Here is a 19,876-nt window from a genome sequence, read left to right as displayed (position 1 = left end):
AATAAATTAGTATTTTTAATCGCTTTCTTTATTGTTTCATTTTTTTCATGTAGCAATAATATTAGTTATATATATGCTGTTATTATGTTTGGGAATAAAGAAGGACCACAAATTGAAGAAAAGTATTAGTATTGTTTGAAATCGCAATATTTGAAAATCTATTGTTGATAACATCTATAATTCGCGCGGAAACTTCATACCGAACATAACCTGAAAAGATATTGATATACATATGTGATTCAAGTATACGCAATGTGCAAGCATGTATACGCAATAGATCTGATATACTTACAAGATGGGGTTAATTAAGTAATTAGGGAGAAATGCGAATATTAATTGCTATATCAATTGAATGGATAGAAACAGCAAGCTATCGAGTAAATAGATGAAAATGTATTTTACTGCATTTTGAAGAAATTTACAGTATGGAGGACTTAAAATGTAAATTTTTCGGTCTTATTAACAAGCAGGTAAATAAATTTGTATTAAAATTTTACGTTTAAATGTCTTGTATTGCAATGTAATTGTAAATACAACTTTCCCTCTATTCATGTTATGCTTTAGGTTATGTTGTACTACATTTGTATCTTTGTAAACTTTCAAATGAAATACTTTGTTAATGTTTAAGAGAAAAACTGTTCTAGGGTAAACTGATACAGTGTATTTGTATTTTCCATTGTTATTCAGAATACAACCAAAATTCCATTAATGGGTTTACATCCAGATCTACTTAATCCGTCAGAATCACAGAAATCAGATGATATACAATCAGAAGCTGACCAATCAACAGAAAGTGAACCTATCCCTGATCAAGACATATTAGAATCTATAGAAGAGATTTATTTTAATACAGACCATAATTTTGATCCTTGTAGACACGAATTGGAGAAGTTACCAAAGGTGTTGCAATCTAAAGAAATTGAAAAATGTTACAAGAAACTGAAACAGCAACATCAAGTAGTTTCTAAGAAAGTTCTACAACTTATATTACAAAAGCAGAATGCTTGTAACAAAGAGTTTGAAAAAATTTTACTGATACAAGAACAATTACAGGATGTGTTAGAAATTTGCAGAATGGGAAGAGCAGATTTAAAATTAGCTGAAAGGCAATTTACTACAGCTAGTTTAGGAATATTAGCAAATTATCAAAAAAGGCAGATCGTAGAAGAATTATTGAATAATTTAAATACTATCAAGACATTGGTAAGCTCATTTGACTTATATTTATTTACTTGATGAAGTAATAATGGATTAATTATTATAATATTTTGTAGCAACGTACAGGAGATAGACTACAGGAGTTATTAAATGAAAAAAATTATCCCAGAGCAATCTCGTTACTTTTAGAATGTCAAAGTGCTGCACAGACATATAAACATTTCCATTGTATTGCTGCTTTAAATGGAAAATTACAGGATATTTTAGAACAAGCAGAGGAAGCCTTGGATGTTACACTATCAAAGATGTGCACGCAATTCGATGTAACAATATATACGTCTATTCAAGAAGCTTATACTTTATTAGGAAAAACTCAATCTGCGATGGATCAATTGCATATGCATTTTACTGCTGCAATTCACAATACTGCTTTTGCAGCTGTTCATTCGTATGCGGGCGGAGATACAAAGAGACAATATAAACAACTTTGTCAATCAGTACCCCGGGAAAGTTGCATTATTTGTCTAACAGAATTGTGTAAATCATTATGGACAATATTAAGCTCTTATTATTTGGTAGTAAATTGGCATAACACACAAGAAAATAAAATTAAACTTAAAGCTGATGTAAAAGATTTAGAAGAGACTTTTAGCAAACAATATGTGAAGCATAAATTAGAAAACAGTATGATTCGTATATGGCATGACGTTGAAATGAAAATTTCGATATTTTTAATGAACGCTGATTTAACTTACATTAAATTTGAGCAATTTGTTCAAGTTTTAGGTATAGTTAACAGGTAAATGCTTAACAGGGGTTTTATATAAGTTTAGATTAATTTACGTATACTGTATTAACAAAAAATAATTACAGATTAATGGAAATTGGGGAGGAGTTATGTGGTTTTAAGTCAGAAAATCTGCAAGAATCTATAAGGAAGCAATCATTGTCATATTTTTCTCATTATCACGCATCAAGACTAGATGAACTCAGGATATTTTTAGAAAACGATGGGTGGGAATTGTGCCCTGTGAAATCGAATTTTGTGGCAACTCAGTTACAGGAATTTAAGAGTTTAAAACCATCGCTAAACAGTTGTAAAGTATGGAACAATTTTGATAACTCTAACGTTGGTGAAAATGATAGCCCTATAAGTATAGAATGGATCCAGAAATATTTAGAAGGGGGGTCATCGCCATTCTCTATTGGTCTAGATGATACCATGGACGAAGATATTTTGATAAGTAATGAAGTACGACGTTTGATTTAGAAATATTTTATTGTCCTTATACTAATTGGCAATGTAATATAAAAAGTAATCTGTATTAAACAGGATAATCCTCCAGAATATTTTTCGGATGAATCGGACGATGATATCCCTGATGAATTAAAACACGAATACGTTGATGATTCAGATCATGTTAAAACAAATAAAAAAAAGTGTAAACTAAAACAATCAGGGCCCATGGTTACAAACACAACACTAAGTATATTGCGCGTTTGTGGAAAGTATTTGCAAATGTCTAGATTATTACGATCAATCGCAGTTACGGTTATACAAAGTATGATACAGTTTTACGAGTTATGTTTTTATACTGTACATTTATTCTTTACTTCAGATTTGGTAAGTTTTGTTTATTAGTTACTTTTCTATTAAGATATTAACTTAGTGCTAAGAAATAATATTCTTTCCCACAGCAAATAAATAGTGATTCTTTATATAGTCCAAAACTGAAACTATCTCTAGCAAGAATTAAGGAGAATTTAATCATTTGTGAAAATGATACGGAAGATAACATTAAATTAAATTCCGATAAAGTACGACAGCCGCAGCTCTCCTCCATTGTAAATTTATCGCAACCGGAAAAGCTTCACGGTCTGACTGAACGTGTCGTAGGAGTGGAATCTCTAATATTTTTAGGTCGGCAATACGAAAGTTTGAAACCATACTTGGAACATCTTATCGGTGCTAGCCCACAACGTGGTTTCCTTCACCAATTTTATATGCAAACAATAGCATCGAGCACGGATTTAAGGAAACCGGTATATATGGCGGTTGCATCTCGAGCATTTGATGTTTCAAATATTTTAAATTTAATGAATAAAGTTAATTGGGAAGTGACTGACGTTATGTCTCAACATAGTGGATATATCGATGCATTACTTCAGGTATTTATTTTAAGTACAAATAAAAATTTTAACTTCGCTTGCACCGGCACTTGCACTTAAGAAATTTTTTCTTTTGTAGGAAATATATATATTAAGTGAAAGATTGAAAAACATTGGAAGTTGTCTTCCTTTAGCAGACGATGTATATAACGCTGTCTGGGAAAATGTGGCACATCTAATAACTCATACATTAGTAGAGGGGTATGTTACTTTTTTACTTACAATCTTTTTATCTTATTTACTTATATCCATTCTCTATTACAGATTTTCTAATGCTAAAAAATGTTCGAATGGTGGTAGAGCACTAATGCAACTCGATTTTACTCAATTGAAATCGAAGTTTGAGTCCTTGACTTCTTTAAGGCCAATGCCTCACAGAGAATATGTTGAATTATATATTAAAGCTTACTATCTCCCTGAGAATAGTTTGGAAGAATGGATAAGGGAACACAAGGTATTTAAGAATATATGTTATCTAACTATGATATTCTTATTTATTATTAACGTATTTTATTTATCTTGCAGGAATATTCTGTGAAACATTTAATTGGCATAGTTTCTTCAGCTTGTCAAAATAATAAAAAAACTCGTCAGCGTTTAATTGCATTCATAGAAGAACAACGGCCTAGTAGATAGCATAGGTTTATATATTATAATACATCTCAAGATTATATCGAAATAGGAATTGCATAAAGGACGAATTTTTAGGAATAATTTAAAAAGAGGAAAATGAAAAGGATGTATTTTCTTCGTGTACATATTCGGGAACTTTTACTATATCACTAAAGTAAGCAAGCTCATTTAGGAACTCTTTAATTTTCTTGACACTTTTGTTTACTCAGTACACGGATTAAATCCATCGATATAGGCTCTTAAAAGGATCTTAGTTTGTAAAATTGAAAGTATGTGATAAAGTACGAAATTTGTAATTCTGATGTATGTCAATACAATGTAAGTAATATTGGCTAAAGGAATCTCATATCGAAATTTAGAGTTGCAATCAAATTCATAGAGTATTATTATTACAATTAACAATTACAAACTTTTTACATTATGTTAATGATATATATATAGTTAATTATTCAGATCTGTTACAGCATTGTCGAAAGTCTGAATAAGAAAATATCTGCACTTTGAATCTCAAAGAAGGAATTTAACGTTATTGGATCTGTTGATAAAAAATTTTTACTCGTCTCGAGCCTTTTCACTCAATCATTGTAAAGCAAGGTGTACATAATTTTATTTCATATTCATTTTATTTTCATAGCTCTTTTTATAATATAATAATTATATATATATAATAATTATATATAATATATAATAATTATATATAATATATAATAATTATATATAATATATAATAATTATATATATATATAATATGAAATATTTTTTAAACATATATATTATTCCACATAAAAATTGTAGTTTTTATAAAGTTATTATGTTTTAATATTTTTATGACCAGAGTTTATAGATCTTATAAAAAAAACAAAATCCATTGTCAGATCATCAGCTAGATAGTTGTAATAATTTGTAAATATTTAAATAATTATTTCTCGAAATTAGGTGCAATTATAACTATTTTGTTTAAGAATATGATACTTTACATTTTGAAAGAAAGCTTTTGTAATTTAAAGGTGTCTTTATTATACAAATAATAATAATAATAATAATATACAAGTACATTTTTGCTGGATTCATCGATTTCCAATTTTGTAAAAATTATTGTTATTTATCTATATAGTATTCAATGTAGCATTACATTTATCATATATTTTTATATTCTTTATTTGTACTAAAAACCAAAAAATTCTATTGCACCTCTAATTATTATTCGTATTTTAACATTCAACTTCGTTTTGAGGAATGTGTTTGTTTTTAGCTATTAAACAATTCGAAAATTCATATAAAGCGATTAATTAGTTCATTGTATGAATATCTATAATCTGCTTTATACTACCATTTTCAAAATAGAGAAATAACTAAAAATACTCTTCCATAAATAATATTCCAATATGACTGAAAAATGTTTCGTTCCTTTTTATTTAATGACTATGTAATTATAAAATTAGTTAATAATGGTGCATTGAGAATTCTCTGGCTAATAGCATTAGGGATCAGCGTTTCCCAAATTTTTTTATTTATGTGGATCGTGTCTACTTTAAGTAAAATTTGTTTAAGATTAAAAGACAGTTGTGCTCTCTAAATTTATCTATACTTTCGTCTATGGAGTTAAATTACGTATGAAATATGGCCTTTATTTATATACTATCCTTTTAATTTTTATGAAACAAAGAACACGATCCATGGAGTGTAAACGTTAAGAAACGCTGATAATTGTATTGAAGTAACCAATTTCTTCCTTACTCCAAAGCGCTTTATATCGAGCCCTGCATTCTGAATGGCCCCTGTTAAAACAAATCGTTGGAAAATGTAGCTGATACATATATGTGTGAACTAAACAATGGAAATATGATGATACCAAATGCTTACTTTGACAATAAGCCTATTTGACAATGTTATTTATTAATATTGCGTTAAAAAACATATGCTCTAACTATAATGAAAAACACATACGCCTTGTTTTTTTCTTTCTGCTCATTCTTAAACCTAAATTCAGTATCTTGACTATAAATGCTTTTGTTATTTCACACTGAATGAAAAATGAATAAATATATTACTGCTAGCTAAAACTCGCTTTATTATTAAAAAATTACTAAAAATATTTGCTTCAAATTATGTATTATCTGCTTACAGGATTCATTTCATTCAAACTTTGGACATTTTAGTAATAAAACGTGTACTCTATGATCAATAAAATTTTATCATTCGATTTAATTCAATTATAAATGTTTAATTCATTCAAATAAAGTTTATTGCCAAAATATATTTGCTCTTTTGTAATATTAAAACGTGTGTGTTCTCTTTAAAAAATAACTATTTTTTAACAAAGTTATTTTAGTTACAACTGTTATGTTTCTTTTGTTTTCAATTACAACTAAAAGAAACAAATATGACACAATATTATAAACCTTATACGAACGAAATTAGTGAGTATAAACATATACATAGAGCACTGCTCAATACTAGCACATACACCTCGAAAGAACAGCCTATTGCTTTCTTTCCAAAATCTGTGTACTGCTTTTAAATATGAGCTAATTTATCTTGCACATTAGTTCTCACCAAAATACAATACTTAACATTAATGGTACGGATGCCGAGAGAAAGAATCTGACAAACTTATTATATTTGTATTAATTATTACTGCGGTAAAGTAATACAATTTGTTAAAATACTAATACTCTAATTTATATTATATCATGGAATGCAAATCAAATGTTGACATAGAAACAGAGCGATAGAATAACGTATACCATCGTTACTCTACTTTCAATCGCTATGTAAATATGAAGCTTGTAGAAAAGAAAGAATTGAATGATGTTGAAATGTTCGTTTTGTTTCGTTAATAGCAAATATTGATAAATATGTTTATCACTCTTATTCTACATCTTATTATCAAAAGGAAATGAAATAAGACGCACATAGAACACTGTCTGGCTCTTTTCTCTGTGACCTAATTCTAGTTCTGCGTAATCCGATCGCTTAACTGGTAAAAAATATTGGCAGATATAATGCTGTTACATTATTAGTAACATTGTTTCTATTTTCTTCCTTTTTCTCTCTCTTTCTTTTGAGCTCATGGTATCAAACCCAGTAGCTTACCATTTGTGCGTACAGAACTCCATTTATGTATGTATAAGTGTACGTTTGTATATCTAATGCGTTTCAATCAAAGTTAAAGCACAAAAAAATACACAATGTCAGAAGTTGCACTTTTTTCTCCTTTTCATCTTTTTCGAAAAAAGAAAAGTCGATTGATATGCATAAAAAGTTGACTCAAATGGAAGACGATTATTAAAAAAAGAAAAAAAAGAACTAACTGTCACTACGAATATTTTTTAAAAATGAAATTGATAGCAAAAATTTATCAAAGGAATATTTCTGTGCTGTATAAAGTCATTAATGTAAGTGCTTTGAATGTTTACTCACATATATCAGTGGGATTATATGTATAAATATTATGTGTGATACATGTTACATAGCATGGATAACAACCAGTGATGAATGAATGTTATGTCCAACTATTCTGGACGATATTTTAAATTAACTATTGCATAAATGATAATTTCAAATTGTAAAGATACTTTTTCTGAATGTATCTCTTAATCTCATAAGTAGCTCTTACAACTTTTTGTATTCTCTTATAATTAGCATCCCGTAATGCGGGATATGTACGCAAATATATATATAAATTATAGTAAAATGTTGGATGTGATAATCTAATCAATATTGTTGTATTAACTATTTTCACGGACTTTAGTAAACAGTTAGTAACAAAGTCTATATCTTTTGGTACTTTGATAAATTTCTATTTATATAGTATTAATATTACTGAAACGCACCATTTGATGTTAATGGTTACTTTACGTTTGCTGTAGTACGTTGGAAATAATTTCCTCTTTCTCTCTCTCTCTCTCTCTCTCTCTCTCTCTCTCTCTCTCTCTCTCTCTCTCTCTCTCTCTCTCTTTCGCTCTCTGTCTTATGGATCATAATGATCATTATCAGTTTTGTTACAGAGCCTCTACATGATAAATAAAAATGACAATACAAAGCAAACGTACATTCTTGGTATGTGGCTAACTGATGAAAAATAAATATTTGCTCATAATTTATGATTACTGGTCAACCATGTAAGGCCTTCATAAAGCCCATCTCCAGTTGTGGCACATGATGGCTGCACATACCAATTTCTATCCCGTATCCTAGTTAAACCCAGTTTTTCTTGTATTTCATGTGGTTTCATTGCTGAAAAAATAAATAAAAAATTATTTATATATGACAAATATATGATTAGCAAAGATTTATAAGATACATTGGTTTATACCATCTGGAAGATCTTGTTTATTTGCAAAGATTAAAATAATAGCATCTCGCATTTCTCTATCATTTATAATTCGATGAAGCTCCTGACGGGCTTCATCTATTCGATCTCTGTCAGCACAATCTACTACGAAAATAAGTCCTTGTGTTCCAGTATAATAATGACGCCAAAGTGGACGTATTTTATCTTGTCCACCAACATCCTACAGTGAAATTATTATCCTTAGTAATCTGAACATTTTCCAAGCTATATTTAGAAGATTTATAATTACTATTACTTACCCAAACATTGAACTTAACATTTTTATAGGTAACTGTCTCTACATTGAATCCTACAGTTGGTATAGTTGTTACAGACTGTCCTAGTTTAAGTTTATATAGTATCGCTGATATGTAATTAAGGAAATGTTACAAGAAAACATATGATTCAAAACATTCTTTAGTCTTTTGCAAGGATTTTATTATAGAGTTTCATGTAAAAGAAAGAAACACATGTGTGTGTGTATGCGCACATGTGTGCGTATATTTATGTAAGAAGGATACTAGTTTTCCCAGCAGCATCCAATCCTAGCATAAGGATTCGCATCTCCTTGTTGCCAAAGATTTTTGACAACAACTTGCCCATCTTGCCAGCTGCTTTCTAGGCACCTGGCACCTAAAGTTCAGAAAGTTTACCTTTAAAAAAAGTCATTTTAACACATAAAAAGGTTTTATATGAACAATTCTAAGAGGTTTAAAAAATATAATTCTCTTTCCATTACTTCACTAACATCTCGCTTCTTTTATGAAATTTTCGTGGGAACTATAATATACTATGAATGAAAAACTTCCATAAATATCTAACCTCTATTTAAAATTGATTATTTCAAATGAAATATAATAGTTCCACAAATAATACAATTTATATATTGCCGAAATAAGAGAGCTCAAGGACGTTCTTCCTAACCTATCAAATACCGTAAATAGAATTAAAAATAGACAGATGTTAGAAAAATACTAGCGAATAAATAAATTCACGGTATGTTCGAGATCTGAATGAATCTGTCGTTAAACTTTGGTCATTTATGTAAAAAACTAAATATTCATATAATGTAATGTCCGATAGTTGTCACGATAAATAGTCTAATTGATATTGTGTCTTACATGACAATTGATGACGAATTTTTTTAAAAGAAATCCTTCGAGTCAGCAATACGAGAAGAGTGTAACTTGAAGCAAGCATAAATGTAACTCACCGAAATACATTTACAAAGGGCGAGTACTTTATCATGAACGCGCAGACATATCACATCACTAGACATAACTTATTTATATTACAGCTGTAATATAGCAGCATTACCGAAAACGTTATTTAGGCAGGTACAGCATGATGTCTCTTCGTAAGTCACAAGCAAACACGCATGTAACTTAAATGAAATATCGAAATCAGTTCGGTATGCATCGAGTACTGACAGGGAATTTGAAGCGCCACCGTATGTTACCATCTATTACTAATACCCAATTGGCAATACATTTGAAAATTGTATTCATACATAAAACATGTAAGGGGAAACTGCTTTAAATCTCAATTTTGAAGTAATTTGAAATTTTTCAGTATTATGAAAATTTGGATCACTTTGAACACGATTCAATATTTAAAACGTTGACTGCTACACAAATTTTATATGCTTTATTTGTAACAAAATTGAAATATATATACCACAATATATAATTTTTGCAAAATATTGTATCGTATTTGCATGCTTTTTTCTAACAATGTTATCTACATATCTTATTCACATTGTACACAACTTTTTAAGAAATTTATTTTATTTTAAAAAATTTAGTACCTCGGGTCACTGATGACCACCGTGTTAGTTAACGTGTTAAAATTTTGTAATTTTGATAAATCTTGAAGACTTGATATTTTTCATAATCTTTATGAAGCTTTCGGGATTTTAAAGTTCATCAGACTTATCGAAACTTCACTGATCCGTACACCTTTATATTCATAGTATACTGAACATAATTTGGTACTTTTATTAACCTTTTGAGTGCTTACTAAACTAATTCAAAGTGGTTAAAAATGTAATACATGTATATATTCTCCTTTCTTCATTATATAAATTGTTTATCCTTAAATTATCGACTGTTGCAAATAATATAAAAATCATTGATTAATACTAGTCATCTGTATACTCGTCTGTGATGAAAATACATGTGTTACTTATGTCCTTTTACATTTTCCTAGTAAATCGTAAAAATCTTAGGAATCAGTCTGTTAAGATATGTTTTGATATATTTTTACATAACTCAGTGCACTTTTAAACAATTCAAGTATTTTCAATTTTTATGCGCACGCCGATAATCGACTGATTAACAACAAAAAATCTCACATTTCACGCTAAATTTCCGTTACATTCTTTTTATTCGTTATCTTTCAGCTCGCGAATTTCTTTTTAATTTCATTAGAAAATTTTGTACCAAATAAATAAATAAATAAATAATTAAGATATAAAAAATTATGTGTATGCAAAATGTGTATATTTTTTATAGTTCGATATTAATCAATATTATATATATACATATCTTTTATTAAGTAAAAAAAATTTCAGGATTGAATATCATTCAATAATTTAATATAATCACCAATCGACTATGGATATTTATGCAAACTTGAATTTTTATGAACACTAGAGATTTGTTTCATTTTCTAAATATCATAACAAACATGTTGCTTTGGATATTTTACATTTTTTTTAGATTGTATACATTCCACAATATACTTTTGCGTATAATGTAATTATATTAATTAAAATTTTCCATAAAATCTAATCCTCAGAAGTGATTGTAATCCTTTATCTTTTCTTCGTATTTTTCCTTTATTTCCATTTTGTATTCATGAATTCCAATTAAAAACTTTTTTTCATAAGATCTACGAATTTTTAGTTCCTTTAATCCTTTGTGAGAATTATTTTGCAATATAAGAACATGCTCCTATTTCTGTTCTCCATTATCTCCATATATGTACATACATAGGCAAATATAGAAGATAGAAAATTAACTTTAATCAAATATTAATTTAATACTAGAGTGACTAAAGTATAAAAATTATGTTAAATGTATTACGAATTACATAGTCATTTTGATTCAGTAAATATACATATAGATATAGTTATTGGTATATGTATAATAGTAAGTATGGTAGTAATAAAACATACTTAATACAGAAAGTAGGAAAGAACTATAATATCCACTATTTGGAAAGAGCGGTACAGAAATAATAAATTAATTTTACTAAAATAAACGTTTGTTTTATTAATATACTTCGTATCAAGATTCTTTAAAGAACTTTCAGTTGTATTCACAAAAAAGGTTAATCACGTGAGACCTACAACACTTTAGTTAACATAAGACTCGGTAGTCGGTACTTAGTACCGGTGAACCAGCGTGCCATACGAAAAGGTTACAGTCTCTGAGCGTTCGGTCGATTCTTGACCGGTGAAAGAAATATAAAAAAAAGAATATGATCTTTCACGGTCGGCATTCGTCCGTGGAAACAAAATATGCTGGAAAAGGAAAGGGGAATAGTTGGACAAGCTGGAAGGGCGAGAGGGGCCGATAAGAGAAATCGAGCTGAACGTGCTACGTGGAATCGTGAAAGTAAAGGCGTATCCCGCTTTACCTATGAGTTGGGATAGGTTACAGGTCGCGGTCAAATACCTGTTGCTCGACTCGTTGTCTATTTATTTTCATCTATTTACTTAAGATCAGGTTCGGACAGAGAGATATAGTGTAAACAGCTATCTTTCAATTTATCTACCGTTATTGATAAGAGTATTTCAAATAACGCGATTGATATCAACTGCTATTGTTGCATACGCGGCTGTCAAACGAAGAAGTGGACCTCGTGAACATGGAGTCTCTTAAGAAGAAGCTGATAGAATGCAATCAGGAACATCTGTTAAAATTTTGGGACCAATTGTCAGATAAGGAGAGAGAGAATCTTTATCAAGATATATCTGAATTAGACCTGGCAGATGTAACATCATACTTTGTCAATGCAGTACATGCATCGAGTAGTATGCAGAATATGTTGGATGACAAGGTGACTCCGATTCCTAAAGAAAATATTGCGTCATTGAAAATCACAGATAAAGAGCAATTAAGAGTATATGAAAAATTGGGACTGCAAGAAATAGCAGATGGAAAAGTAGCTGTATTGTTAATGGCTGGTGGCCAGGGTACTAGGCTAGGTGTATCTTATCCTAAGGGTATGTACAATGTGGGTCTACCTTCTGGAAAATCTCTCTTCCAACTGCAGGCAGAAAGAATACTTCGTTTACAAAATATGGCAAAAAAAGAATGTGGAAAAGATGGAGAAATTAAATGGTACATATGTTTCCTTCATATGAATCAAATATGTGAAAGTTTGTACTTTAAATAAACTAATACTTGCCTTTATTTCTAGGTACATATTAACTAGTGAAGCTACTCATGAAACAACTGTATCTTTCCTACAAAAACATAATTATTTTGATCTGAAAGAAAAGAATGTTAAAGCCTTTAAACAAGGTATGCTTCCATGTTTTACACTGGATGGAAAAATCATTTTGGATAAAAAATATAAAATTTCGAAGGCACCTGATGGAAATGGAGGATTGTATCGAGCTCTAAAGGTGCAAGGAATATTAGATGATATGAAACAACATGGAATTCACAGTGTTCATGTTCATTCGGTTGATAATATCTTGATAAAAGTGGCAGATCCCATTTTTATAGGATACTGCTTATCTTCATGCACTGATTGTGGAGTTAAAGTTATAGAAAAATCTTCTCCGAATGAGTCAGTAGGAGTTGTGTGTAAAGTACGTTTATAAGATATTTCAATCATTTATGACATCATTTTTATTTAATTACTTATCATCTTTATTGTAGGTCGATGGTATCTACAAAGTTGTAGAGTATAGTGAAATTTCAAAAGAGACTGCTGAATTGCGTTCAGATGATGGACAATTAATATATAATGCGGCAAATATATGTAATCACTATTTCACCGTAGATTTTCTGCATGATGTTGCTATAAATCATGAAAAGGAAATGGTACTTCATGCTGCTAAAAAAAAAATTCCGTATATCGACGAAAATGGAAATCGAATTGAACCCAAATCTCCGAATGGTTTTAAAATCGAGAAATTCGTATTTGACGTATTCGAATTCGCGAAACAATTATCAGTTTGGGAAGGAATTCGCGAAGAAGATTTTAGTCCTCTAAAAAATGCGGATTCCGTTGGCCAAGATTGTCCAAGTACCGCGCGAAACGATGTACTTAAAATACATAAAAAGTGGCTGTTAAATGCTGGAGCTACATCTGTAGCAAATGATGTAGAAATATCTCCTCTATTATCTTATGCGGGAGAAAATTTAAATCACATAATGGGGCTATCATTAGAAGGACCGTGTGTATTGGAATAACAAAATTCAATATGTACTGCTTTTGTACCTTTTTACAATACTGTTCTTGTTAAGAGTCTTTAAACTACCATGAGAATGTATTCTGTGATTTAATGATAAAATTTAGCTATAAAAATTGTCGACATTCTTATATAAATTTTATAACAGTAAAATACGAAAGTATTACGTACACATGCATAAGCTTCTATAATAGGAAGAAAACGAAATATATCTTGCGCGCGAGTATGTTCACATATGTAGATATTAAAAAAATCTACAGACTTAATTATTATATTAATTTATCTGAATCATGTAATTATAAAATATGTATCATAAAATTATAAAAATTAATGTAATGTGATGAAAGTGTAACAAAATTCATGTATTTTGGCATTATGCATTTACATCAATTTTGTATGATTGGTACAAATATAATAAAAGAATAGGAGCATAATAGTAATATAAGTTTTATATATTTATATATAATCTATGTAAAAATATAATTTATAAATAAAATTTATATATATTACACGATTTATGGCTTTTCAAATGTCACTTAATATCTGAATTTTGCTGATATGTCTTGCTTATGTATATTCATGATTATTTCGGATCTTTTGGAACATAAAATATTTTATTTAAACAGATATATATATTTAAATACATATATTTTCTTAAATATATAGGATGGGAGTTCAAAATGTAAAATTATTTTGAAAAAGAGTACATAAAAATTATAAATAATTGATACTCTATTATTATTCTTCCCTAACCTAATATGTATACGTATATATATACATACACATAAGTTAGTATTCTCGTCGTTAGTCACATTTGAATTTGAATCGTTTGAAATAACAGTTAAAACTTACAACTAATGCCTCAAAGCGCTAAAAGGTAAAGAAGTTAATATGTTTAAAGTGATTTATGTGTATTAACATGGACGAAATTTTTCAAATTTTACATGAATGTCATTTAAATGATGGCAAGTGTGAAAAAACATCGGATATTAAAGAAACTAATTTCATAGAAGATGTGAAAAGGAATATCGAAAAATTATTCACAGAGGTACAATGTAACATAGGAAGTGTCGAATATGCAAATCTCAACAAAATGTTGGCACTTTGTTATTTAAAGGTATTATAGTGATTTTATTTATAATTATGAATAGAATGAATATAATTATTTAATAATATAAAAATTAAGTAATTATTGATTAATAATTTAACAAAGTCACATAAACAATATAGAACTAAGTATTCCTTGATAAATTTATAAATACTGTTTGTAGATTGGTAATGAATTTGAAGCTATATTTCATTTAATTGAGTCACATGCAGTGATACTTCGTCAACAAATATTGCATAGAAGTGTGAAAACAGAAATGCGTGAATCAATCTTAAATACACAACAATCTTCTGGACTTAAAGCTTCTTATGTTGGATTTAATATAAATGATACAAATAGAGTTGATAATTTAAAGGCAAAACTTTTTGATCTACCCAAAGGTAATAAAATAAAATATTTAAATATTATTGAACGTATTAAAGCTGTTATAAATCTTTCTTTTTTATATAGAATGGTATATGATTCAAATCACTGGACAGTATAGGTCTCTAGGAGATATATTTAAACATAATAGAACTGAACCACATGCAATGCATGAAATGCATATTACCATATTGCCAACAGGGACCAAAGAAACAGAACCCTTCTGTATAACATTACCAAAACCAAAGTTAGATTCTTCGTACGATATCTGTTATGAAATTCAGAAATTACTTTCTAATAATAGGTCTGAATTAGAAGCTACTTATGCGAATAATGAATTATATTGGAAAATGAGAGAAAGGCAAAATATAAGTATGAAGGTATTTATATAATAAACATAATTTTAGTAAATTTAGTAATTTTTCTCTATATAAATGTATATATCTGTGCCTACATATATGTAGACTGCTGTTCAAGCATTAGAGTATAGATGGTTACGAGAGTGGAGAATCTTATTTATAGCAGATCCAATAAATAAACAGGACATAGTAGCAGCTACTGTACAAATGATTGATAAACTAATATCTGATAACAAAAATTCGTAAGAAAAGAATAAATTAATAATTAAACAATTTTTTGACATACATGTATTTAATTGTATTATGCATTATAGAAAAAAGATAACAAAAAGATCTAAGTGGTTGTTAAGAAAAGTAGCATTATCAGCATGTTTTCTCACAAGAGAAGAAATAGCACGTGCGGTAAAATATATACTTCCTGATTATAATAAGCTGGCAGATAACATAATACTATCCATATTTGGGAAACTACCTTGTCTAGAAGAATTAAAAAATGCAATTAGAAAAACATTAATTTTAGTCATTGATGAAGTAAGTTTGGAGCATGACTCTTGTAAAATGTAAAATAAAGTTCGTGATTTGGTATATGTTATATAACATTTTACAGCATATGGATTATATACCATTTGAATCTATGGAAATTTTAAAATGTCACCCTGTTACTCGTTTTCCATCATTGCACATTGCATATGCTTTATTTAAAGAGCATGAAAGTACAATGGAGAATGGCTGTAAAATAATTTATACAAAAAATGATATGGGTACATGTATAGTCAATCCTTCTGGTAACTTGGCTAAAATGGAAAAACGTATGAGGTTGTTCATTGAATATTGGTTACCAGATTGGAAAAGTTGGTATAATGTTGAGCCACAAGAAGGAATTTTTGAAGATGCATTAGTTAACCGTGATATATTAATGTAATGTTTATTTTAAATATCATCTTATCTTTTTAACTTTCATAATTTATTATTTTTCATAGGTATAATGGTCATGGCAATGGAATACAATACTTGCCAGGAGAACGCATAGAAAGACTCAGAGTAAGATCAATTGTTTTATTATTTGGTTGTAGTAGTGTAAAATTACTTACAGTAGGAGGACGTTATCCACCATATGGAGTCCCAAATCAGTATTTAATAGCTAGCAGGTAAAAATAAATTTTTTTATAACTTTAGTTATTTATGTATTACTTGGTATTATATATTATATTGTTAGCCCTTGTGTGCTCGGTATGTTGTGGGAAGTTACGGACGCTGATACTGATAAAATGACAACGAATTTCATTAGTAATTGGATTCCATCTCCATTAAATAGACCATGGACTGATGTTGACATTAATATGTGGTGTGCGGGTACACTAAGTTAGTATAAAAAATTATAAAGTATCTTGTTAATTTTTTTATTTTTTAAGTTTATGATTTTATAATTTATTTTTTTTCTTAATTTTTCATAATTAGAATTTCTAAAAAATTGTAAAAGCTCCCAAAATGTGTCTACAGAATCTGAAATGTTGAGAGCAGTAGCAAAATCTAAAGACATCTGTTCTCAATATATGACCGCGGCTGCAATAGTAGTACGAGGACTACCGGTAAAGCTCATTTAAATTGTAGATATAAAAAACGATACAAACAAATATATACTAAACATCAATTTATATGTAATTAAAAAAGCTAGTAAAAATTTTATTTATAAAATGTTTCGTAGTTTGGTCGTTCATTATACTGTGTATTTTTAAAGTACTGTTCTTGGTCACATGATTATTTGCGGTTCCGGTACAGAACTGGAAATGTTCTTGTGAGGTAAAACTTGACCCCCATTGATATATAACTCATCCTTAACAATTACATCTTCACCAAGTACTGTAGTACCTTCCATCCGCACCCAACGTCCGACAACGCTTCTCCAGCCAACAATGCACCTATGATGATATCACTTTGCATTATAAGCACACACAAATACACTATCTATATACATTATAAATTGCTTTAACATTTACCCATCCAACCATGCGTGCTCTTTTATTACAGCTGCTTTAAGAATAGTGCTTCTTTTAATGCAACAGCCATCAGATAAAATAACACCAGGGCCAATTGTAACATTTGGTCCTATCCTACAATCTTTCCCAATCTTTGCTGTTTCATCTATTAACACATTTCCTACTACTCCTGGACCAGAATATAATTTTTCTGGAGATTTTTGTCTTAGAGATGTCAGGTACATGCTCATTCCTTTGAGAAAATCTTTTGGTTGCCCAACATCCATCCAAAATCCTGTTAGTTCCATTGCATATAATTCTCCATCCCGAGCCATATGCGGGAAAATTTCTTTTTCTATACTTGTAGGTTTCAATTCTATTCTTTTTAAGACACTTGGATTAAAAATGTACATGCCTATAAGATTACAGTAATTAATACCACCAAACATTAAGAAACTAATATATTTGAATTCAGTATTAAAAATATAATACCTGCATTAATTTTATTAGAAATAAATTCCTGTGGCTTTTCTACAAAGCTTTCTATTTTTCCATCATCTTCATAGACTACTACACCATATTTTGATGGTTCTTCTACTTTAGTTACGATTATGGTACCCTCTCTACCATGATTTTTATGAAACTCCAAAAGTTGCATAAATGGAAAATCACAAATGATATCAGAATTTAAAACAAAAAATGGTTCATCTCCTGCACACAACAGATCATGTACCAGCGCGAGAGGGCCTGCAGTGCCAAGTGGTTCTGGTTCATGTGAAAAGATCAAATGTACTCCTAACTTTTTAACTTCTTCGCTCAAATCTCTTTCCATCTCCTCTGCACGATAAGAGACTGCTAGTATTACCTCTGTCACATTTGTTGCTACCTAAATGTAATTTTGCAATCAATTTATAAAAAGTTAAAGTATCACAGAGATATCGCAACATACCAGAGCTTCTATTTGATGTAGAAGCATTGGTTTATTAGCAAATTCAACCAATGGTTTCGGCCGACTTAATGTAAGAGGTCTCAATCTGGTTCCATAGCCACCAACAAGTATTACAGCTCTCATTGTTCCTAGCTTCTTTCTTTTACGTTGCATCACTCATCAATAATCCTAATTAAAATGTGTTCATAGTAAAACACATTTGGAAGCAGATTTTATTCTGAAAAGATATTAAAAATGAAGATTAAAAATGTATATATTCTTTAATTGTACACAGAATTATGTATGAAGATAAATATTTAAATGAAATATATCCAGTTTGATTAAAAAAAACTGTATTTGTAATATATCTTTATTCACTAATTGATTAATAATATAATAAAATGTATAAAAATGTAACTAAAAATAAAATGTACTAAAAATTTAATTATGCGTTTGCAAAGTATTTGTTACACACAAATACATTTTTTTTTCGTAGAAGTAAAAAGAATATTAATGAAAGGTATACCTCATGCCTACATATCGATACGAGCAAAGGCAGAAAACAATCATTACTGATGAATATTGCCACGTAGGATTGAAACACCACGTAGACGTATGTACATAGCGACACACGTATGCGATAAGAATACACACATAATTTTTAATACTAATATAATCAAATGCTATTAATCGATTTATATTTTACATTTACGATATTACTCTTATCAGAATTTCTATCATTCATATTGGCTTAACTTCTTTTTCAATTAACATTACACTACGTAATGCTTATCATCCGTAATAAACTACAATAGCGCCATTACTATCACTTATTTGTCACTTGTACACGTAATATTTGTACAAATACACTTTACTTGGCGAGTTCATTTTTTGAATATTTTTTATTGAATCTGTTTCACATAAACTTTTTTAAGAATTTTTAAAATCTTCATTTTTTAAAAGTACGGAAGAGTTAAAATCGTTATAATTGTTGTAAAAGCGAAAAACACTTAATTACTTTTAATTTGTGGAAATATAATTAAATAATTTTAATTGATATTTTTATCCTTGAAATCAATTTTTAATACAGATTAGTAACAAAAAATAATATCGTATCAAATACGTTTCTTGTTGCGGATAATTATTGTTGAATTATTTGAGTGTTAAAACTTGAACGAATTACATTTAAAGAAGACGAAAATCGACGCGAATTAAACAAATTTTTCATTTCATTTGGTTTTTAATACACAAAATTAAGAATGAATAAACCAGCGAAAGACAACCGCATCTAAATCCCTTACGTATAGTATATTATTCTATGCGCTTGCGCCAAAGTAGATATTTTTTATATAGAAACAGAATAAAAACAGATAATTGTATTATGACTATTTATGACTGATTTTTATTTGTTTTGT

At 29.0% G+C, this 19,876-nt stretch overlaps 5 protein-coding genes across 8 annotated transcripts; 3 read left to right on the top strand and 2 right to left on the bottom strand.

Moving 5' to 3' along the window:
• The first annotated feature begins 54 nt into the window (after positions 1-54).
• LOC126918089 (syndetin) lies at positions 55-4,194 on the top strand. The gene is made up of 9 exons (XM_050725710.1): positions 55-470; positions 688-1,203; positions 1,275-1,957; positions 2,032-2,410; positions 2,492-2,782; positions 2,857-3,327; positions 3,407-3,528; positions 3,592-3,781; positions 3,853-4,194. The coding sequence occupies exons 1-9, from the start codon at positions 426-428 to the stop codon at positions 3,961-3,963; spliced, it is 2,808 nt and encodes a 935-aa protein (XP_050581667.1). The 5' UTR covers positions 55-425; the 3' UTR covers positions 3,964-4,194.
• A 447-nt stretch (positions 4,195-4,641) lies between these two features.
• LOC126918122 (ADP-ribosylation factor 6) lies at positions 4,642-9,763 on the bottom strand. Of its 4 annotated transcripts, XM_050725775.1 has the most exons (6): positions 9,510-9,739; positions 8,818-8,929; positions 8,557-8,660; positions 8,279-8,477; positions 8,016-8,199; positions 4,642-5,738 (listed from the first exon to the last, which is right to left on the bottom strand). In XM_050725775.1, exons 2-5 carry the CDS (start codon positions 8,897-8,899, stop codon positions 8,057-8,059), a joined length of 528 nt encoding a protein of 175 aa, XP_050581732.1. In that variant the 5' UTR covers positions 8,900-8,929; positions 9,510-9,739; the 3' UTR covers positions 4,642-5,738; positions 8,016-8,056. The 4 variants fall into 4 exon arrangements, with proteins under 4 accessions (XP_050581732.1, XP_050581734.1, XP_050581733.1 ...); XM_050725777.1 differs by lacking the exon at positions 4,642-5,738 and having other exon boundaries at positions 7,904-8,199; positions 9,614-9,763; XM_050725776.1 differs by lacking the exon at positions 4,642-5,738 and having other exon boundaries at positions 7,904-8,199; positions 9,418-9,739.
• A 1,681-nt stretch (positions 9,764-11,444) lies between these two features.
• LOC126918103 (UDP-N-acetylhexosamine pyrophosphorylase) lies at positions 11,445-14,236 on the top strand. The gene is made up of 3 exons (XM_050725738.1): positions 11,445-12,645; positions 12,725-13,121; positions 13,192-14,236. The coding sequence occupies exons 1-3, from the start codon at positions 12,170-12,172 to the stop codon at positions 13,726-13,728; spliced, it is 1,410 nt and encodes a 469-aa protein (XP_050581695.1). The 5' UTR covers positions 11,445-12,169; the 3' UTR covers positions 13,729-14,236.
• Positions 14,237-14,497: 261 nt separating this feature from the next.
• LOC126918098 (separin) lies at positions 14,498-17,252 on the top strand. The gene is made up of 9 exons (XM_050725729.1): positions 14,498-14,844; positions 14,999-15,215; positions 15,286-15,578; positions 15,663-15,799; positions 15,872-16,088; positions 16,165-16,475; positions 16,538-16,705; positions 16,774-16,919; positions 17,016-17,252. Exons 1-9 carry the CDS (start codon positions 14,635-14,637, stop codon positions 17,159-17,161), a joined length of 1,845 nt encoding a protein of 614 aa, XP_050581686.1. The 5' UTR covers positions 14,498-14,634; the 3' UTR covers positions 17,162-17,252.
• LOC126918112 (mannose-1-phosphate guanyltransferase beta) lies at positions 16,942-19,759 on the bottom strand. Its single transcript, XM_050725754.1, has 5 exons — positions 18,988-19,759; positions 18,483-18,699; positions 18,026-18,419; positions 17,555-17,948; positions 16,942-17,476 (listed from the first exon to the last, which is right to left on the bottom strand). Exons 2-5 carry the CDS (start codon positions 18,633-18,635, stop codon positions 17,308-17,310), a joined length of 1,110 nt encoding a protein of 369 aa, XP_050581711.1. The 5' UTR covers positions 18,636-18,699; positions 18,988-19,759; the 3' UTR covers positions 16,942-17,307.
• Positions 19,760-19,876: the final 117 nt, after the last annotated feature.

Source organism: Bombus affinis, chromosome 6, assembly GCF_024516045.1.
Source record: "Bombus affinis isolate iyBomAffi1 chromosome 6, iyBomAffi1.2, whole genome shotgun sequence".
NCBI lineage: Eukaryota > Metazoa > Arthropoda > Insecta > Hymenoptera > Apidae > Bombus > Bombus affinis.
Note: the sequence above shows the minus strand (reverse complement) of the source record. Positions and strands in the feature narration are given on the sequence as shown.